Raw genomic sequence first — 19,134 nt, 5'->3', positions numbered from 1 at the left:
AGCTTTGTATCTTACCACGCAAGCAAAATTTAATCTAAGATACATATCCTGCAAGATTAGGGCTCAGCAACAGAGAGCTTCCTACTGGAACCCTGTCAATGCAGAATGTGTTCAAAACAAATGGATGATGGACAATTAGCTCTTATCTAAAAGTTACCAACCAACAAAGACCAGTAACATGAAAAATATGACACATATCAACTAATAAACTAATAAAACTTATACATGAAGAAACAGAATTAAAAAACAATCTGAAAGGAAAGAAGACTATCAACAAAACAAAAAGGCAATCTACTGAATGAAAGAAAATACTTACAAATGATATATATAAGGGGTTGATATCCAAAATAAATAAATAACAACTCAACACCAACCTCCCCAACAAATAATCCAATTAAAAATGGTAAGGTCTGAACATTTTTCCAAAGACGACATACAGATGGCGAACAGATGCATGAAAAGATGCTCAACATCACTCATCATCAGGGAAATGCAAATCAAAACCACAATGAGATATCATCTTGTGCCTGTCAGAACTGCTAAAACGAAAAACACAAAAAATAACAAGTATTGGTAGGAATGTGGATCCAAAAGGAACTCTCGTGCACTGTTTGTGGGAAAGTAAATTGGTATAGCGACTATGGAAGACAGTATGGAGGTTCCTCAAAAAATTAAAAATAGAACTACCATATGATCCAATAATTCCACTACTGGGTATTTACATAAAGAAAAGGAGAAAACTAATTCAAAAAGATATATGCACCCCTATATTTACTGCAGCATTATTTACAACAGTCAAGATATAGAAGCAACCCAAATATCCATTGATAGATGAGTGAATGAAGATGTGCTATGCACACGTGTGTGTGTATATACATATGTATACATGTATATATATATAAGTATATATACATCTACATCATATATAGATAGACAGCTATTGATATATACATACACACATACATACAATGGAGTATTACACAGCCGTAAAAATCACCCTATGAATTCACTCATAAGTGAAAACAAAAACAAATGAATAAACAAAGAGAAAGCAGAATCAGACCTATAAATACAGACAGCAAACTTATGGTTGCTAGAGGAGAGGGGAATGGGGGATGGGCAAAATGGGGGATGGGGAGTAACAGATACAGGCATGTGGTTATGGAATGAACAGGTCATGAGAATAAAAGCTACAGCATAGGAAATATAGTCAATGATGTCATAATAGTGTATGACGACAGATGGTAGCTACACTTGTATTGAGCATAGCACAACCTGTAGAGATGATGAATCACTATGCTGTATATCTGAAACTTATGTAGTACTATGTGTCAACTATACTCAAATAAAAAAAAAATTCAAAAAAGAACACATTGCCATAGATCAAACAGAAAGAGGGGAAAACTCTATTAGAAACCTTGGAAATTAAAGATACAGTGTTTGAAATGAACATGTTAGGGAAGGCAGATTAGCGACTGTAAAAGAGCACATTTAAAAGAAAAGGTAGTACCTGAATCTTTTACAGCAGCATTATTCTTAGTAGGGAAAAGTGGAAACAACCCAAATGTCCATCAATAATAAACAGATTAACAAAATATGCAATATTGTTCATCCATAAAAATAACTGAAGTACTGGTCCATACTACAATATGGATGAATTTTTAAAAAAATTTTAATGTTTATTAATGAGAGAGCAAGAGAGCACGAGGGCCAGGGAGGGACAGAGAGAGAGAGGGGGGACAGAGGATCTGAAGTGGGCTCCATGCTGATAGTACAGAGCCCTATGTGGGGCCCAAACTCACAAACCACGAGATCATGACCTGAGCCAAAGTCAGAGGCTAAACCAACTGAGCCACCCAGGTGCCCCACAACATGGATGAATTTTGAAAACATTATGCTAGGGCACCTGGGTGGCTTGGTGGGTTGAGCATCTGACTTGATTTCAGCTCAGGTCATGATCCCAGGGTCATGAGATCAAGCCCCGTGTCAGGCTCCATGCTGAGCATAGAGCCTGCTTAAGATTCTCTGTCTCCCTCTGCCCTTCCCCACTCACGTTTTCTCTCTCTCTAAAATAAAACAATTTTTTTTAAACATTATGCTTAGTGAAAGAAACCAGACACAAAAGACTACATATTGTATTATTTCATTTATATGAAATCTCCAAGATAGACAAATCTATAAAGACATTAAGGATAAACTTTTAAAAGACATAAACACTAAACAAATTTTTAATGGTTTTTTTAAGTTTATTTATTTATTTTGAGAGAGAAAGTGTCCACGCATGTGGGGGAGGGACAGACAGAGGGAAAGAGAGAATCTCAAGCAGGCTCCACACCATCAGCATGGAGCCTGACGTGGGGCTCAATCTCATGAACTGTGAGATCATGACCTGAGCTGAAACCAAGAGCTGGGCACTTAACCAACTGAACCACCCAGTCACCCCACTAAAAAAAATTTTAAATAAAAAAATAGATCCATAATAAATAATGACTGAGAATTATCATAAAACAAAGACAGATGTAAGTACTGTTTCAATAAATTTACCAAATGCCAAGCAGGATAAATTTCTTAAAAAAAAAAAAGGCACAAAAAAAGCCACACAGCTGAACATATCAAAGTGAAACCCAGAATAACAAGGATAAAGAGAAAACTCTAAAAACTATAAAAGAGAATGAAATTATCCTGAAGAAACATGAGTTAGACTTCTCATCAGCAATATTAGATATCAGAAGATAATTAAGTACTATCATCAAAGATCACAAAAAATTAACTTGGAATCTGGACTTTTAAGAGAACCAAACTACCATTAAAGAATGAAAAACTTTAGGGATGCTTGGATGGCTCAGTCAGTTAAGTGTCCCACCTTCAGCTCAGGGATCACGATTTCACGGTTTGTGAGTTCAAGCCCCACATCAGGCTCTTTGCTGTGAGCGCAGAGCCCACTTCGGATCTTATGTCCCCTTCTCTCTCTGCCCCTCCCCCACTAGTTTTCTCTCTCTCTCTCTCTCTCTCAAAATAAACTTTAAGAAACAAAAATGAAAAACTTTAACTTATTTATTATTTATTTATGTTTTTATTTTTGAGAGAGTGAGTCAGAGTGCCAGTGGGGGAGAAGCAGAGAGAGAGGGAGACACAGAATCTGAAGCAGGCTCCAGGATCTGAACTGTCAGCACAGAGCCTGATGTGGGTCTCAAACCCATGAACCATGAGACCAGGACCTGAGCCGAAGTCTAATGCTTAACCAACTGAGCAACCCAGGCGCCCCTAGAATGAAAAACTTTAAATGTTTACATTACACATTCACTTGATGAAAGAACTAAATAAACCAAATCAGCATAACCATTTAAAAATGAGTTTAATCGCTTCTCGGCCTTTTGGCTAAGATCAAGTGTAGTATCTGTTCTTATCAGTTTAATAAAAATGAGTTTAAATTTGCACCTTTTTGCTGAGATAGTGTGGAGATAAGGAAGAATTATATCATCAACAATATCAAGCTATCTCTTCATATAGCTCTTCAACTGTTAAAGTAGCAAAATTTCAGTCATGTGGTAATGTGAACATACATCAAAACCATATACTGGGACTTCTTCCAGCAATGATGAAATAACAGGTACTAATAAATCAGCCCTCGCACCAAAAACTACTATAAAACTAGGTAAAACCTATGAGTCAATTGTTTTCAGGCACTGGACAACAAATAGCACAAGACTGTGATCCTTGAGAGAAGGCAAACTCCTGAGGTAAACCCTACAACTGCCCTGGATGTCTGCCTGGGGAAATTTTCCTGTCTACTGAGCAGGGACCTGGAGCCCAAGCAGAGTATAGTGGACCCAATATGCTGAGAAGGTACAGAACAGTTCAGAGTTGCAAAAGTACCTAGAATCTGCAAGGCAGGGCACAGGAGGGGAGGGAGCTATGCAGAAGTGGGTACTGAAAGTCTGTGTGGGAGCTCCCCATGAGTCCTTGGTCAAAAGCTGGGCTATGCATGCACAGGTGAGACTATATTAAATTTCCCAGACAGCAGCTGCAATGGAGTTGAGAATGAAACAAGACACAAGTGGTCAAGCAGTACTGGAAAATGTTGGGCTTCAGACCCAACCAGAATGGAGAGACCTTGATAAAACTGATGGTGTCCAGCTAAGACACCAAAAAGGTAAGGCTTTCTTAGCAAAAAAAAAAAAAAAAAAAGAGAGAGAGAGAGAGAGAGAGAGAGAGAGGGGAAAAAAATAGACAACAACAATAATAACCCACTTTCTAGATGAAAATCCATTCTTGACCTAACCTAAGAAAATGCCTAAAACCAAGACTCAACAAGATCCACAGAGGAGATAGTTTGGAGACTGAATGGTATCAAGTTAAAGGAGTTTGGAAAATGACTTGAGTTTCTACATATGAACCCTATAAAAGGTATAAAAACAAGCCAACACTAGGTTAGATTAGCCTGCTAGAACAAAAATCAACACTCTTCAGAGTTAAAACAGAATATAAAATAGGAACACATTATCCAATATAAAATAAGGATTTACTAGACACGTAAAGAAAAAAAAATGTAACTCACAAGGAAAAAAAAGCAATAAAAAAGCCCAAGCCTGTCATAGATGTTATATTTGGGAAAGACTTTCAGACACATACTATTTATTTAAAAAAAATTTTTTTAAGTTTATTCATTTTTGAGAGAGAGAGACAGAGCGTGAGCAGGGGAGGGGCAGAGAGAGAAAGGGAGACACACACTCCAAAGCAGGCTCCAGGCTCTGAGCTTTCAGCACAGAGCGCGATGCAGGGCTCAAACTCACGAACCACGAGATCATGACTTGAGCCAAAGTCGGATGCTTAACCGGCTGAGCCACCCAGGTGCCCCAGGTACATACTATTTATTATATGTTCAAAGACAAAGGTGGCTTAAATGTGTCAAATGATATGAAATATCAGCAGAGAAAGGTACACTAAAAAAAAAAATCAAATGGAAATTCTATAACTGAAATGTTCATTGACTGAAATGAATTTGCTGGACAAGTTTAATACATTAGATATGACAGAAGAGTCAGTGAAATTATTGAAGACAAAGAACAAAAATTATCCAGTCTGGGGTTCCTGGATGGCTCAGTCAGTTGAGCATCCAACTCTTGATTTCGGCTCAGCCATGATCCCAGGGTCATGGCACTGAACCCCACATTGGCTCCATGCTGAGTGTGGAGCCTGCTTAAGATTCTCTGTCTCTCTCCCTCTGCCCCTCCCTGCCACTCACACTCTCTAAAAATAAAAAATTATATATATATATATATATATATGTGTGTGAGTGTGTGTGTGTGTGTGTGTGTGTGTGTGTATCTCCATATCCAATCTGGACAGTAAAGAGATTGAAGAAAAATGAACAGAATCTTAGAGACCTATAGAACAATATCAACCAGTCACAAATATGTATAATGGGAGTTCCAGAAGGAAAAGAAAGTGGAATGGACAGGAAAAATATTAAATGGACAGGAGAAAAAATATGAAAATATGAAAAGTAATGTTTTTTAATTTGATGAAAAATATTAAGATGTGAAAAGCTCAGCAAACCCCAAGCAAGATAAGTGCAAAGAATATAATACCTAAGTACATAATGGTCAAAGTTATCTTTTTAATAAAGAAGATAGAGAGAAAATCTTGAAACAAGCTGGGGGAAAAAGCACATACTACCTACAGAGGACCTATAATATAAATTACAGCTGACTTCTGAGAAACAATAGAGGCCAGAAGACAATGGAATGACTTCACTTCAAAGCACTATCAAGCTAGAATTTCAAGTCCACTGAAATATATTTATTTTAAAATGAGGGTAAGACAAAGACATTTTTTGGTAAACAGAAGATTGAGTAATTCATTGGAAGAAGACCTGCACTACAAGAAATGCTAAAGGATATTCTTTAGACTGAAGATGAAAACCCAGATACACAGGAAGAAATGAAGAGCACCAGAAGTAAATGAGTAAATACAAAAAGCATTTTTTCTTCTCATATTTTTCTTAACATACAACTAACAGTTTAAAGAAAAAATAATAACATTGTAAGGCAGGAATTATAACATGTGAAAATACTCAAAATAGTGCAAAAAATAGTACTGAACTATAACCCTCCAAGTAAAATAAATAACCAAAAGTTCATCCTGATTAAATAACTAGATTAATAAATAAATGATTTAGAAGGGACAACACTTCATTATAGATAAATTCCAATAAATAAATGTAGAAGAAATGAGGACATATGATATCACAGTAATACTACAGTAATAATTGCTACAGGCCAGATCTACCAATGAATATTAAGTTAGTAGATGAACATTTAAGGAAAAACAGTATATTTGCAAATTCTCACAGTATTTCCCCCAAATATTTAAAAATTACACAAAGTAACTCTACTTAGAAAAATCTGACAGATAACACCTTAACCAAATGATCAAGGTTAATATTGCCACTAAAGAGACATCAACATCATCAATTCCCTCATAACGCACACTGAAATGGGCACATCACCTGTTTGGTATTCTTCCCAACAATGCATAACCTCAATCTCATACAAGAAAACATCACGTAAGTTCAAATTGAAGGACATTCTACAAAATACCTGACAAGTACTTTTCAAAAGTGTCAAGGTCATAAAAGAAAAAGGAAGTTGGAGAAACTGTCACAGATTGAAAGAGATTAATAAGACCTAACAACTAAATGCAAAGTGAGGTCCTGTAACGGATCCAGCAACCAAAAAAGGACATTAGTAGAAAAGTTGGTAAAATCTTAATGAAGTCTATAGTTTAGTTAATACTGTTTTACTAGTGTTAATTTGTTAGTTTTGATGATTGTACTATAAGGGGTTTAAAATATCAATCATAGGGACGCCTGGGTGGCTCAGTCGGTTGAGCGTCTGACTTCAGCTCAGGTCATGATCTCACAGTCTGTGAGTTTGAGCCCCACGTCAGGCCCTGTGCTGACAGCCCTGAGACTCGAGCCTGCTTCAGATTCTGTGTCTCCCTCTCTCTCTGCCCCTCCGCCGCTCATGCTCTGTCTCTCTCTCTCGCTTTGTCAAAAATAAATAAACATTAAAAATATATATTACAGGGAAAACTGGATGAAAGATGTACAAGAATTCTTTGTGCTGTTTTTGCAACTCTTCTGTAAGTCTAAATTATTTGCAAATTAAAAATATAAATATTCTGCAAAAGAATGAAACTGGACCGCTATCTTACACCATACACAAAAATTAACTCAAAATGGATTAAAGACCAGGGGCCCCTGGGCGGCTCAGTCTGACTCTTGGTTTTGGCTCAGGTCACAATCTCACGGTTTCATGAGTTTGAGCCCCACATCGGGCTCTGCACTGACAGCATGGAACCTTCTTGGGATTCTCTGTCTCCCTCTCTCTCTGCCCCTCTCCCACTTGTGCTGTCTTTCTCAAAATAAATTTAAAAAAAAAAAAAAAAAAGGATTAAAGACCACGAATGTAAGACCTGAAATCACAAAACTCCTAGAAGAAAACAGACAGGAAGCTCCTTGACATTGGTCTTGGTGATTAATTTTTGGATTTGACACCAAAAACAAAGGCAGCAAAAATAAAAATAAACAAATGAGACTACATCAAGCTAAAAAGCTTCTGCAGAGCTAAGGAAACCATCAACAAAATGAAAAGGCAACTTACTAATAAATGTGAGAAAAATTTGCAATTCATGTATATGATAAAAGGAGTTCATATCTGTAATATATAAAGAACTCATACAAACCAATAGCAAAAAGATAAGAAATAATAAAGTGTTGGTGAGGATGTGGAGAAAAATGAACCTTGTGCACTGTTGGGAAGGATGTAACCTTACTATGTAACCACTATGAAAAAACAGTATGGAGGCTCCTCAGAAAATTAACACTATAACTACCGTATGACCCAGCAACTCCACTTCTTGGTATATATCTAAAGACAACAAAAACACTAACTTGAAAAGACATATGCACCCCCATGTTCACTGCAACATTATTTACAATGGCCAAGACATGGAAACAACCTGTTTCCACTAATGAATCAATGGATAAAGAAAATGCTGGGACCCCTAGGTGGCTCAGTCAGTTAAGCACCCAACTCTTGATTTCGGCTCAGGTCAGGATCTTATGGTGGTGAGACTGAGCCCCGCCACAGGCTCCGCACTGGGTGGTAGCATGCTTAAGATTCTCTCCCTCTCTCTCCCTCTGCCCCTCTTCTGTTCATGCTCACTTTCTCAAAAAAAAAAAAAAATTTTTTTTTTAAGGAAATGTGGCATGTATATATACAATGGAATATTATTCAGCCTTTAGAAAAATGAAACCTTGGGCACCAAGGTGACTCAGTAGGTTAAGCATCTGACTCTTGATTTCCTCTCAGATCATGATCTCACGGTTCATGAGATCAAGCCCAGCAGGGGGCTCTGCACTAACAATGCAGAGCCTGCTTGTGATTCTCTCTCATCCTCTCTCTCGCCCCTCCCCTGCTCTCTCACGCTGTCTCTCAAAATAAATAAGTAAACATTACAAAAATTATTAAAAAGAAAAAAAAGAAAAATGAAATCTTGCCCTTAGTGACAACACAGATGAACCTTGAAGGCATTATGTTAAGTGAAGTAAGTCAGAAAAGGACAAATACCATTTGATCTCACTTATACGTAGAATCTAAAAGAAAAAATGAGCTTATAGATACAGAGAACATATTAGTGGCTCCTGGTAGTGGGGGTGGAGGAGGTAAAGGGGTCAAAAGGTATAAACTTCCAGTTATAAAGTAAGTCAAGGGAATGTAAAGTTCACCATGGTGACTATAGTTACTAATATTGTATTACACATTTAAAGTTGCCAAAAAAGAGATCTTACAAGTTACCATAAGAAACAAATTTGTATCTATGTATGGTGATGGACGTTAGACTTATTGCAACGATCATTTCACAATGTATGTAAATGTCACATCATTATGTTATATACCTGAAACTAATATATCATTATACCTCAATTTAAAAAATGTTCCTTGTCGGATTATTTTGATGCTTTTATAAAAAAAAATCAAGTAGCCATATAAGTATGGGCCTATTTCTGGACTCCATTTTTTCCCCATTTTTCTGTCTTTATGCCAATTCAATACTGTCTTAACTATTGTAGCTTTCTAGAAAATATTCTGTTGGGTAAGTTAAGTCCTCCAGTAATGTTCTTCTTTTTTAAGATTCTTTTAATTATCCTAGATCCTTTCCATTTCCATATAATATTTTCCCTGTTTTTCCCTGCCCCTCTTGCACTCATGCGCAGGCACATTCTCTCTCACTCAAGAAAAAAAAATTCAATTAATTAATTAATTAAAGAAAAGAAAAATAATTAATTAAAAATTAATAACCTTTGGAGACTTCTGGGGGAGAGGGCAGAGTAGGAGGAGCCTAGGCTTACCTTGTCCCACAGATACACCTAGATAACACCCACATCAGTGTAAATAACTCAGAAAATGACCTGAACACTAGCGGCACAGACAGATAAATGTAGACAAAAGGCCACATAGAAGAGGGTAGGAAGTGCAGGAACACAGTAAGGAGACAAAATGACCCACAGCGCTGTCCACAGGAGGGAGGAACACCAGGGCATGGAGAGAGGAGAGGAGCAGACCCCACATCAGGCACCCCAGTCACAGAGGACCCAAACTGACAAGACAAATCCCCATAACATTCGGGTTTGAAAACTAGAAGGGCCTAACTTCACAAGTTATTACAATCAGTGGGGCTTGACACCTGGCACTTTAAAAATCAGCAGCTGGGCTCTGGGAGAGCTGGAAGGGATAGGAAACTGAGTCCCCATCCTTAAAGAGACAGCACAACAAATAGCCCTGCTGAGATACAGCATGGAAGCAGCAGCTTGAAAAATACCTGGGGAGAGGTATGAAGAGAGGGAGACTTCTCCAAGAATAAAAGAGGGGGCAGGCACCATTTCCCTCCCTTATACCCCACCCTAGATATAGAGACTCCTGTAAGAACCAGTGCAGAGCAAACACTCTCCACCTAGCTTGTTAACAGTGTGCCCCGTCCTTAGGGTTTTCCTTAGGGTTTTCCTTTAGCAGGAAGCACCCCCCTCCATCCTAGCCTGGGCAGGAGTTTTCCCCAGTGGGTGCAAGCCCCCTCCTGCAGCAGACTGGCAGAACTTGCTAGCACTGTGGGCCCTGCCCCTGCATTCTCCTGTAGACACACCCCCTCCAACAATTCTTGGCAGGAACCCATCCAGAGTGGTGCCACAAGCCTGGCAGTGTGCAAGCAGCCCTCACAAGGGCCAGCACAACTCCAAAGTGACTCCTGCCCTGAAGTGAGGGGAAGATAACCACACACACCAGTCTGACTGTGGCCCTAGCAGTGGATTGGGGGAGACATCGGGTCTGACTGCAGGCCCTACCCACCAATGAAAGCTTCTCAGAGGACAACACAGGGAAAGTGCCCTACAGTTCAGTGCTACCACAGCTTTGGTAAAACCCTGGTCTGACTCAATTCAAACCCAGTGTGGCTCCACCATGGCCCACTAACAACACAGGGACCAAAATATGCCCACAACAAAGAGAGCCATTGCAGAAGATTGGACTGAAGGCAAATGCAGCTTGGCCACAAAAGCAGGGCACATGCAACATACAGGAGACACCCCAGGTTCTGGTGAACAGAGGACATTGCACTACAGGCCACTACAGGACCTCTTCATAAGGCCACTAATTTCAAGAACAGGAGATATAGCTGACTTTCCTAACACATAGAAACAGACACAAGGAGTAAGACAAAATGAGAAGACATAAGAACATGTCCCAAATTAAAGAACAGGAAAACATCACAGCAAAAGAGCTAAACAAAATGGAGGTAAGTAATATGCCTGATAGAGAATTTAAAGTAATGGTCATAAAGATACTCACTGGACTTGGTGGAAAAAACAGAGAACTTCAGTGAGACTCTCAACAAAGAGATAGACAACATAGGGGCGCCTGGGTGGCTCGGTCGGTTAAGCATCCGACTTCAGCTCAGGTCGATCTTGCGGTCTGTGAGTTCGAGCGCCGCATCGGGCTCTGGGCTGATGGCTCAGAGCCTGGAGCCTGCTTCCGATTCCGTGTCTCCCTCTCTCTCTGCCCCTCCCCCGTTCATGCTCTGTCTCTGTCTCAAAAATAAATAAACGTTAAAAAAAAATTAAAAAAAAAGAGATAGACAACATAAAAAAGAACCAACCAGAGGTAAAGAACTCAATAATTAAAACTAAAAATACATCAGAGGGAATAATTAACAGACCAGAGGAAGCAGAAGAATGGATAAGTGACCTGGAGAAGAGTAATAGAAAGCAATCAAGCTGAACAAAAGAGAGAAAAGAAATAATAAAAAATGAAAATAGGCTTAAGGGAACTCAGAAATACTGTCAAGTATAATAACATTCACATTACAGGGGTCCTAGGAGGAGGAGAAAAAGGGTGGCAGAACATTTATTTGAAGAAATTATAGCTGAAAACTTCCTGAATATGAGGAAGGAAACAGAAATCCAAGGCACAGAGAGCCCCCAACAAAATCAACCCAAGCAGGTCCATACCAAGAAACACAGAAGAGGATGGATGCCACCATGATGTTTTATTTTATAGTAAAGACTTCACCAAAACACTACTAGAACTGATATATCTATTCAGTAAGGTCACAAGATACAAAACAATATACAAAAATCCTTTGTATTTCTATACACTAATAATGAAGTAGCAGAAGGAGAAATTAAGAAAATAGTCCCATTTACAATTATGCTGAAAATAATAAAACACATAAGAATAAACTTAACCAAGGAGATTAAATACTTGTACTCTTAAAACAATAAAACACTGATGAAAGAAACTGAAGATGACACAAACAAGTGGAAAGACATTCCATGCTCATGGACTGAGAGAACATTGTTAAAATGTCTATAGTACAAAAAGCAATCTACAGATTTAATGCAATCCCTATCAAAATACCATAGGCATTCTTCACAGAACTAGAACAAATAATCCTAAAATTTGTATGGAACCACAAAAGACCCTGAATATCCAAAGCAATCTTAACAAAGAAAAACAAAATTGGAGGTGAGGTGTCACAATCCCACACTTCAAGTTATATTACAAAGCTGCAGTAATCAAAACAGTATGGTACTGGCACAAAAACAGACACACAGATCAATAGAACAGAATAGAGAACCCAGAAATAAACCCATGATTGAGGCACTTGGGTGGCTTAGTCATTTAAGTGTCTGACTTTGGCTCAGGTCATGATCTCATGGTCCATGAGTTCAAACCCCACATCAGGCTCTGTGCTGACAGCTCAGACCCTGGAGTCTGCTTCAGATTCTGTGTCTCCCTTGCTCTCTGCCCCTCCCACACTCATGCACACACACACTCTCTCTCTCAAAAATAAAAAATTTAAAAAATTAAACCTCTATTTAAAAAGAAATAAACCCATGATTATATGGGGGTCAATTAATCTTCAACAAAGAAAGCAAAAATAAGCAATAGGAAAAAGACAGTCTCTTCAACAAATGATGTTAGGAAAACTGAACAGCTACATGTGAAAAAATGAAACTGGACCACTTTCTCCATACATAAAAATAGACCTAAAATGAATTAAAGACCTAAATGTGAGACCTGAAACCATAAAAATCCTAGAAGAGAGCACATGCAGTAATTTCTCTGACATCACCCATAGCAACATTTCTCTAGATATGTCTCCTGAGGCAAAGGAAACAAAAGCAAAAATAAATTATTGGGACTACATCAAAATAAAAAGCTTCTGCACAGCAAAGGAGACAATCAACAAAACTAAAAGACTACTACTGAATGAGAGAAGATATTTGCAAATGTCATATCCAATAAAGGGTTAGTATCCAAAATATATAAAGAACTTATACAACTCAACTTATACAACTCAACACTCAAAAAACAAATACTCCAACCGAAAAATGGACAGAAGACATGCACAGACATTTCTCTGAAGAAGGATTACAGGTGATCAGCAGAGACATGAAAAGATGCTCAACATCACTCATCATCGGGGAAATGCAAATCAAAACTACAATGAGGTATCGCCACACACCTGTCAGAATGGCTAAAATGAAAAACACAAGAAACAAGTGTTGGCAAGGATGTGGAGAAAAAGGAACTCTTGTGCATTGCTGGTGAGGAATGCCAACAAGTGCAGCCACTGTGGAAATCAGTACAGTGGTTCCTTAAAAAATTCATGATAGAATTACCATATTATCCAGTAATTCCACTACTTACCAAAAAAAACCCATGAAAACATTAATTCAAAAGATGTATTTACCCCTACGTTTATTACAGCATTATTTACAATAGCCAAGATATGGAAGCAACCCAAGAGTCCATAGATATGTGAATGCATAAAGATGTGATATATATTTTTTGCAACAGGTTTACAGCCAGAACACAGGTGTCATGAAAACCACGGCTAAACCTAAACCAAAGTGGGAAAGAAAAATACTCATATCAACATCATCGTCAATGGACACACAGATTCAGGTAGGTCTACCACTACTGGTCATCTGATCTACAAATGTGATGGGATCAACAAAAAACCTATTGAAAAATTTGAGAGGGAGGCTACTGAGATGGGAAAGAGCTCCTTCAAGTATGCATGGGTCTTGGATAAACTGAAAGCTGAATGTGAACATGGTATCACCATTGATATCTCCCTGTAGAAATTCAAGACCAGTAAGTGTTATGTGACCATCATTGATGCCCCAGGACACAGAGACTTTATAAAAAACATTATTACAGGCACATCTCAGGCTGACTGTGCTGTCCTGATTGTTGCTGCTGGTGTTGGTAAATTTGGTATCTCCAAGAATGGGCAGACCTGTGAGCATGTTACACATTGGGTGTAAAATAACTTATTATTGGTGTTAACAAAGTGGATTCTACTGAGCCACCTTACAGCCAGGAGATATGAGGAAATAATAAGGAAGTCAGCACCTACATTAAGAAAATTGGCTACAACCCCGACACAGTAGCATTTATTACAATTTCTGGTTGGAATGATGAAAACGTGCTGGAGCCAAGTCCTAACATGCCTTGGTTCAAGGGATGGAAAGTCACCCATAAAGATGGCAAGGCCAGTAGAACCACACTTCTTGAAGCTCTGGATTGCATTCTGCCACCAACTCAACCAACTGACAAGCCCTTGTGTCTTCCTCTTCAGATGTCTACAAAATTGATGGTATTGGTACTGTCCCTGTGGGCCGAGTGGAGACTGGTATTCTTAAACCTGACATGGTGGTCACCTTTGCTCCAGTCAATGTTACACAACTGAAGTAAAGTCTGTTGAAACATACCATGAAACTCTGAGTGACACTCTTCCTGGGGACAATGTGGGCTTCAACGTCAAGAACATATCTGCCAAAGATGTTCATTGTGGCAATGTGGCTGGTGATAACAAAAATGACCTACCAATGGAAGCAGCTGGCTTCATGGCTCAGGTGATTATCTTGAACCATCCAGGCCAAATCAGCGATGGATATACACCTGGGCTGGATTGTCACCTAGCTGTTCACTGAGCCAAAGGAGATTGATCATCATTCTGGAAAAAAGTTACAAAATGGTTCCGAAGTTCTTGAAATCTGGTGATGCTGCCATTGTTGGTATGGTTCCTGGCAAGTCTATGAGTGTTGAGAACTTCTCTATCCTCCTCTGAGCTCTTCTGCTGTTTGTGACATGAGACAGATGGTTGCTATGGGTGTCATCAAAGCAGTGGACAAGAAGGTAGCTCGAGCTGGCAAAGTCACCAAGTCTGTTCCAAAAGCTCAAAAGGCTAAATGAATATTATCCTGAATACCAGTCATCCCAGCCTTAAATCAGTGGTGGAAGAACAGTCTCAGAACTGTTTGTGTCAATTGGCCATTTAATAGGAAAAGACTCGTTAATGGTAACAATGCATTATAAAACCTTCAGAAGGAAAAGAGAATGTTTTGTCGATCACTTGGGTTTGTGTGTGTGTGTGTGTGTGTGTGTGTGTGTGTGTGTGTGTGTGTGACAGTTTTAAGTTATTAGTTTTTAAAATCAGTACTTCTTAATAGAAACAACTTGACCAAAATTCTGTCATGGAATTTTGAAACCCATTAAAATAGAAGCTTAATGAGAAAAAAAAAAAAAAAAAGACGGGAGATACACATACACACACACACACACACACACACACACACACACACACACACACACTGGAATATTACTCAACCATAGAAAAGAATGAAATCTTGCCATCTGCAACAATATAGATGAATCCAGACAGTATGATGCTAAGTGAAATAAGTCAGACTGAAAAGGGCAAATACCATATGAATTCACTCAGATGTGGAATTCAAGAAAACAAATGAACAAAGAGAAAACGATTCTTAAACAAAAAAACATATTCTTAAATATAGAGAACAAAATGATTACCAGAGGGGGAGGTGGATGGGGTGAATGGGTGAAATAGGGAGAGGGGATTAAGAGTACACTTATCATGATGAGCACTACCTGAGTAATACACAGAATTGTTGAATCACTAGACTGTCTACTTGAAACTAATATGTTAATTATAATGGAATTAAAACTATATTTTAATTATAATGGAATTAAAAATGTTTAAATGAATAACCTTTATTTTTTTACAGCAGTTTTGAGGGAAAAGTTGAGGGAAGATACAAAGAATTCTCATATACCTCTGTCCCCATACAGACACAACCTCTTCCACTATCAACTTCCAGTACCATAATGGTACATTTGTTATAATCAATGAAGTTCATGAACCAAGTGACATATCATCATCACCATAAGTCCACAGGATTCATTCCTAGTGTTATCCATCCTATGGGTTTTGATTAACATATATGTATCCATCATTATAGGATTACAAAGAATAGTTTCACTGCCCTGAAAATCTTCTGTGCTTTCCCTATTCATCTCTGCTTCCCTTCAACCCCTGGCAACCATGAATCCTTTTATAGTCTTCATGGTTTTACCTTTTCCAAAATGTCATATACTTGGAATAATGCAGCTTGTAGCCTTTTTGGATAGGTTTCTTTACTCAGTAACATGCACTTAAGTTTCATCCATATATTTTTATGGCTTGATAGCTCATCTTAGTGCTGAATAATATTCTACTGTTTAGATATATATAGTTTATCTACTTATCTGCTGAAGGATATCTTGTTGCTTCCAAGTTTTGATGATTAGGAAGAAAGCTTCTATATAAACATCCATGCACATGCTTTTATGTGGACGTAAGTTTTCAATTCATTTGGGTAAATACCAAAGAGCATGACTGATTACTGGATCATATTGTAAGAGTGTATTTAATTTTGTAAGAAACTGCAAAACTGTCTTCCAAAGTGGCTGCAACAATGAATGAGAGTTCCAATGTTCCAAATCTTTGCTAGCATTTGGTATCAGTGTTCTGGATTTTGGCTATTCTAACAGGTGTGTAGTGGTATCTCATGGTTTTCATTTGCAATTCCCTAAACAATATGATGTAGAGCATCTTTTCATGTGTTTACTTGCAATCTGTTTATCTTCTTTGGTAAGATGCCTATACAGGTCTTCTGCCCATTTAAAAAAATTTTTTTTATTGTTTATTTATTTTTGAGAGAGAAAGAGCGCAAGTGGAGGAGGATCTGCCCATTCCTTTAAATGGGTTGTTTTCTTATTAAAAGTTATTTTATATTTTGGATAGCAATCCTTTAATCAGATGTGTCTTTTGCAAATATCTCCCAGTCTGTGGCTTGCCTTCTCATTCGCTTGGTGTTATCTCTACAGAGCATAACTTTTTAATTTGAATAAGGCCCAGCTTATCCATTATTTCTTCCATGGATCATTCCTTTGTTGTTGTATGTAAAAAGTCATCTCCATACCCAAAGTCACCTACATTTTCTTCCATGAGTTCTACAGTTTTGTGTTTTACATTTACGATCCATTCTGAGTTAATTTTTATAAAGGTGTAATACATGTCTAGATTCATGTTTTTGTATGTGTGTGTCTAGTTGTTCCAGTACCATTTGTTGAAAAGACTATCTTTGCTCCATTGTAGTACCTTTACTTCTTTGTCAAAGATCAGTTGACTATATTTATGTGAGCTCTCTGTTAGGGCTCTATTTCTGGTCTCCCTATTCAATTCCACTGATCTATTTGTCTATTTTTTCACCATCACCACACCACCCTGATTAATGCAGCTTTATAGTAAGTCCTGAAGTCAAGTAGTGCCAGTTCTCTGACTTTGTTCTTCTCCTTTAATACTGAGTTGGCTATTCTGGGTCTTTGGTCTCTCCATATAAACTTTAGAATCAGCTTGTCAATATTCACAAAATAACTCACTGGGATTATGACTGGGATTGCATTGGAACTATACAAACTGGGAAGAACTGACATCTTGCCAATACTGAATCTTCCTATCCAGGACATGGAACATCTCCTCCACTTATTTCTAGTTCTTTGATATCTTACATCAAAACTTTATATATTTCCTCATATAGATCTTATACATTTTTTTTTTACTTTACACCTAAGTGTTTCATTTTGGCAGTGATAATGTAAGCAGTAATATATATTTTTTTAATTTTATCATTTATTCATTTTTTGAGAGAGCGAGCAAGCGCACAAGTGGGGGAGGGGCAGAAAGAGAGGGAGACAGAATCAGAAGCAGGCTCCAGGCTCTGAGCTGTCAGCACAGAGCCCGACGTGGGGCTTGAACCCACAAACTGTGAGATCATGACCTGAGCCAAAGTTGGATGTTTAACTGACTGAGCCACCCAGGCACCCCAAGAGTAATATATTTTTAATTTAAAATGCCACTTATTCATTGTTGGTGTATAAAAAACCAATGGACTTTTGTACATTAACCTTATATCCTACAGCCTTGCTAAAAATGCTTATTCATCCTTATAAATTTTTTAACCAGTTTGTCAATTTCTACAAAAGTCTGCTGATAACTATGATTGTGTTGAATTCCGAGATCAACTTGGGAAGAACAGACATCTTAGCAATACTGAATCTTCCAATCTTCCAATAGTATCTCTCTCCATTTATTGTTTAATTTCTCTCAACAGTGTTTTATAGTTTTCAGCATAGAGAACTTCTTATTTTTACATTAAATTCATCCCTAAGTGTTTTATGTTTCTTGATGCTATTATCAATGGAACTTATCTTTTTAAAGTAAGCTCTACACCCAACATGGGTCTTGAACTCGCAACCCCTAGATCAAGAGTCACATGCCTCACTGACTGAGCCAGACAGGTGCCCTGAAACTGTTTTTTTTTTTTCCCAGTTGTTTGCTGCTAGTATATTAATTTTTTGTTTATAGACTTTATATCCTATGACCTTGCTAAATACGTTTCTTCTAATATTTATTTTGCAGATTCCCTAGAATTTTGTACATAATCATTTCATTTGTAAATAAAGACAGTTTTACTTATGCCTTCCCAACTTCTATGCCTTTTATTTTTCTTGCTTTATTACATTGACTAGGACCTTTGCTATGATTTAAGTTTATTTGTTTATTTTGAGAGACAGAGCAGGGGGAGGGGCAGAGAGAGAGAGAGAGTCCCAAGCATGCTCCGCACTGTCAGTGCAAGGCCTGGTGGGGGGCTCTATCTCACAAGTTCTGAGACCATGACCTGAGTGAAAATCAGGAGTCAGACACTTAACCAACAGAGCCACCCAGGTACCCCAGATTTTTTAACTGATACTTTCAAAGACTTCTTATGAAATAAGAAAATACTCCAAGTGAAAAATATAAGATATACTATGCAATAGGATATTTATATAAATATTTAGATAAACATAGGCTTTAAGAAAAAATATTTAAATGTTTAATTATCTCTAGAAGTATAGGTAATATTTGTTTCTTTCATTATTCTTTGTTTTATATCATACATATAAAATATTTCATAAATAAGAAAAAAATAATTTTAAAACAATTTATTTATTTTTGAGAGAGCACGCCCATGAGCTGGGGAGGGGCCTGATGCAGGGCTTGAACTCAGGAATTGTGAGATCATGACCTGGATGCTCAACCGACTTAGCCACCCAGGCACCCTGAAAAAATTAATTTTTAAATACCCAAAGAGTAAATACTAAAGAACTTGGATTTGATTTA

The 19,134-nt window shown here is 37.8% G+C and overlaps 1 protein-coding gene and 1 pseudogene across 5 annotated transcripts in view; one reads left to right on the top strand and one right to left on the bottom strand.

Moving 5' to 3' along the window:
* Positions 1-19,134, bottom strand: part of CD1H11orf80 (chromosome D1 C11orf80 homolog) — a 96,172-nt gene that overhangs the window by 47,193 nt on the left and 29,845 nt on the right. The window contains exon 1 of one of the 5 annotated variants that reach the window (XM_042958717.1): positions 14,457-14,733. The exons of 3 other annotated variants lie outside the window; for them this stretch is intronic. In XM_042958717.1, the coding sequence (XP_042814651.1) occupies positions 14,457-14,478 (22 nt within the window). In that variant the 5' untranslated portion in view covers positions 14,479-14,733. One more of the 5 variants, XM_042958718.1, reaches the window with a different exon arrangement.
* Positions 3,359-3,503, top strand: LOC122231638 (annotated as a pseudogene).

Source organism: Panthera tigris, chromosome D1 (assembly GCF_018350195.1).
Source record: "Panthera tigris isolate Pti1 chromosome D1, P.tigris_Pti1_mat1.1, whole genome shotgun sequence".
In the NCBI taxonomy this organism is placed as follows: domain Eukaryota; kingdom Metazoa; phylum Chordata; class Mammalia; order Carnivora; family Felidae; genus Panthera; species Panthera tigris.
This window is presented reverse-complemented; position numbering and strand designations above follow the sequence as displayed.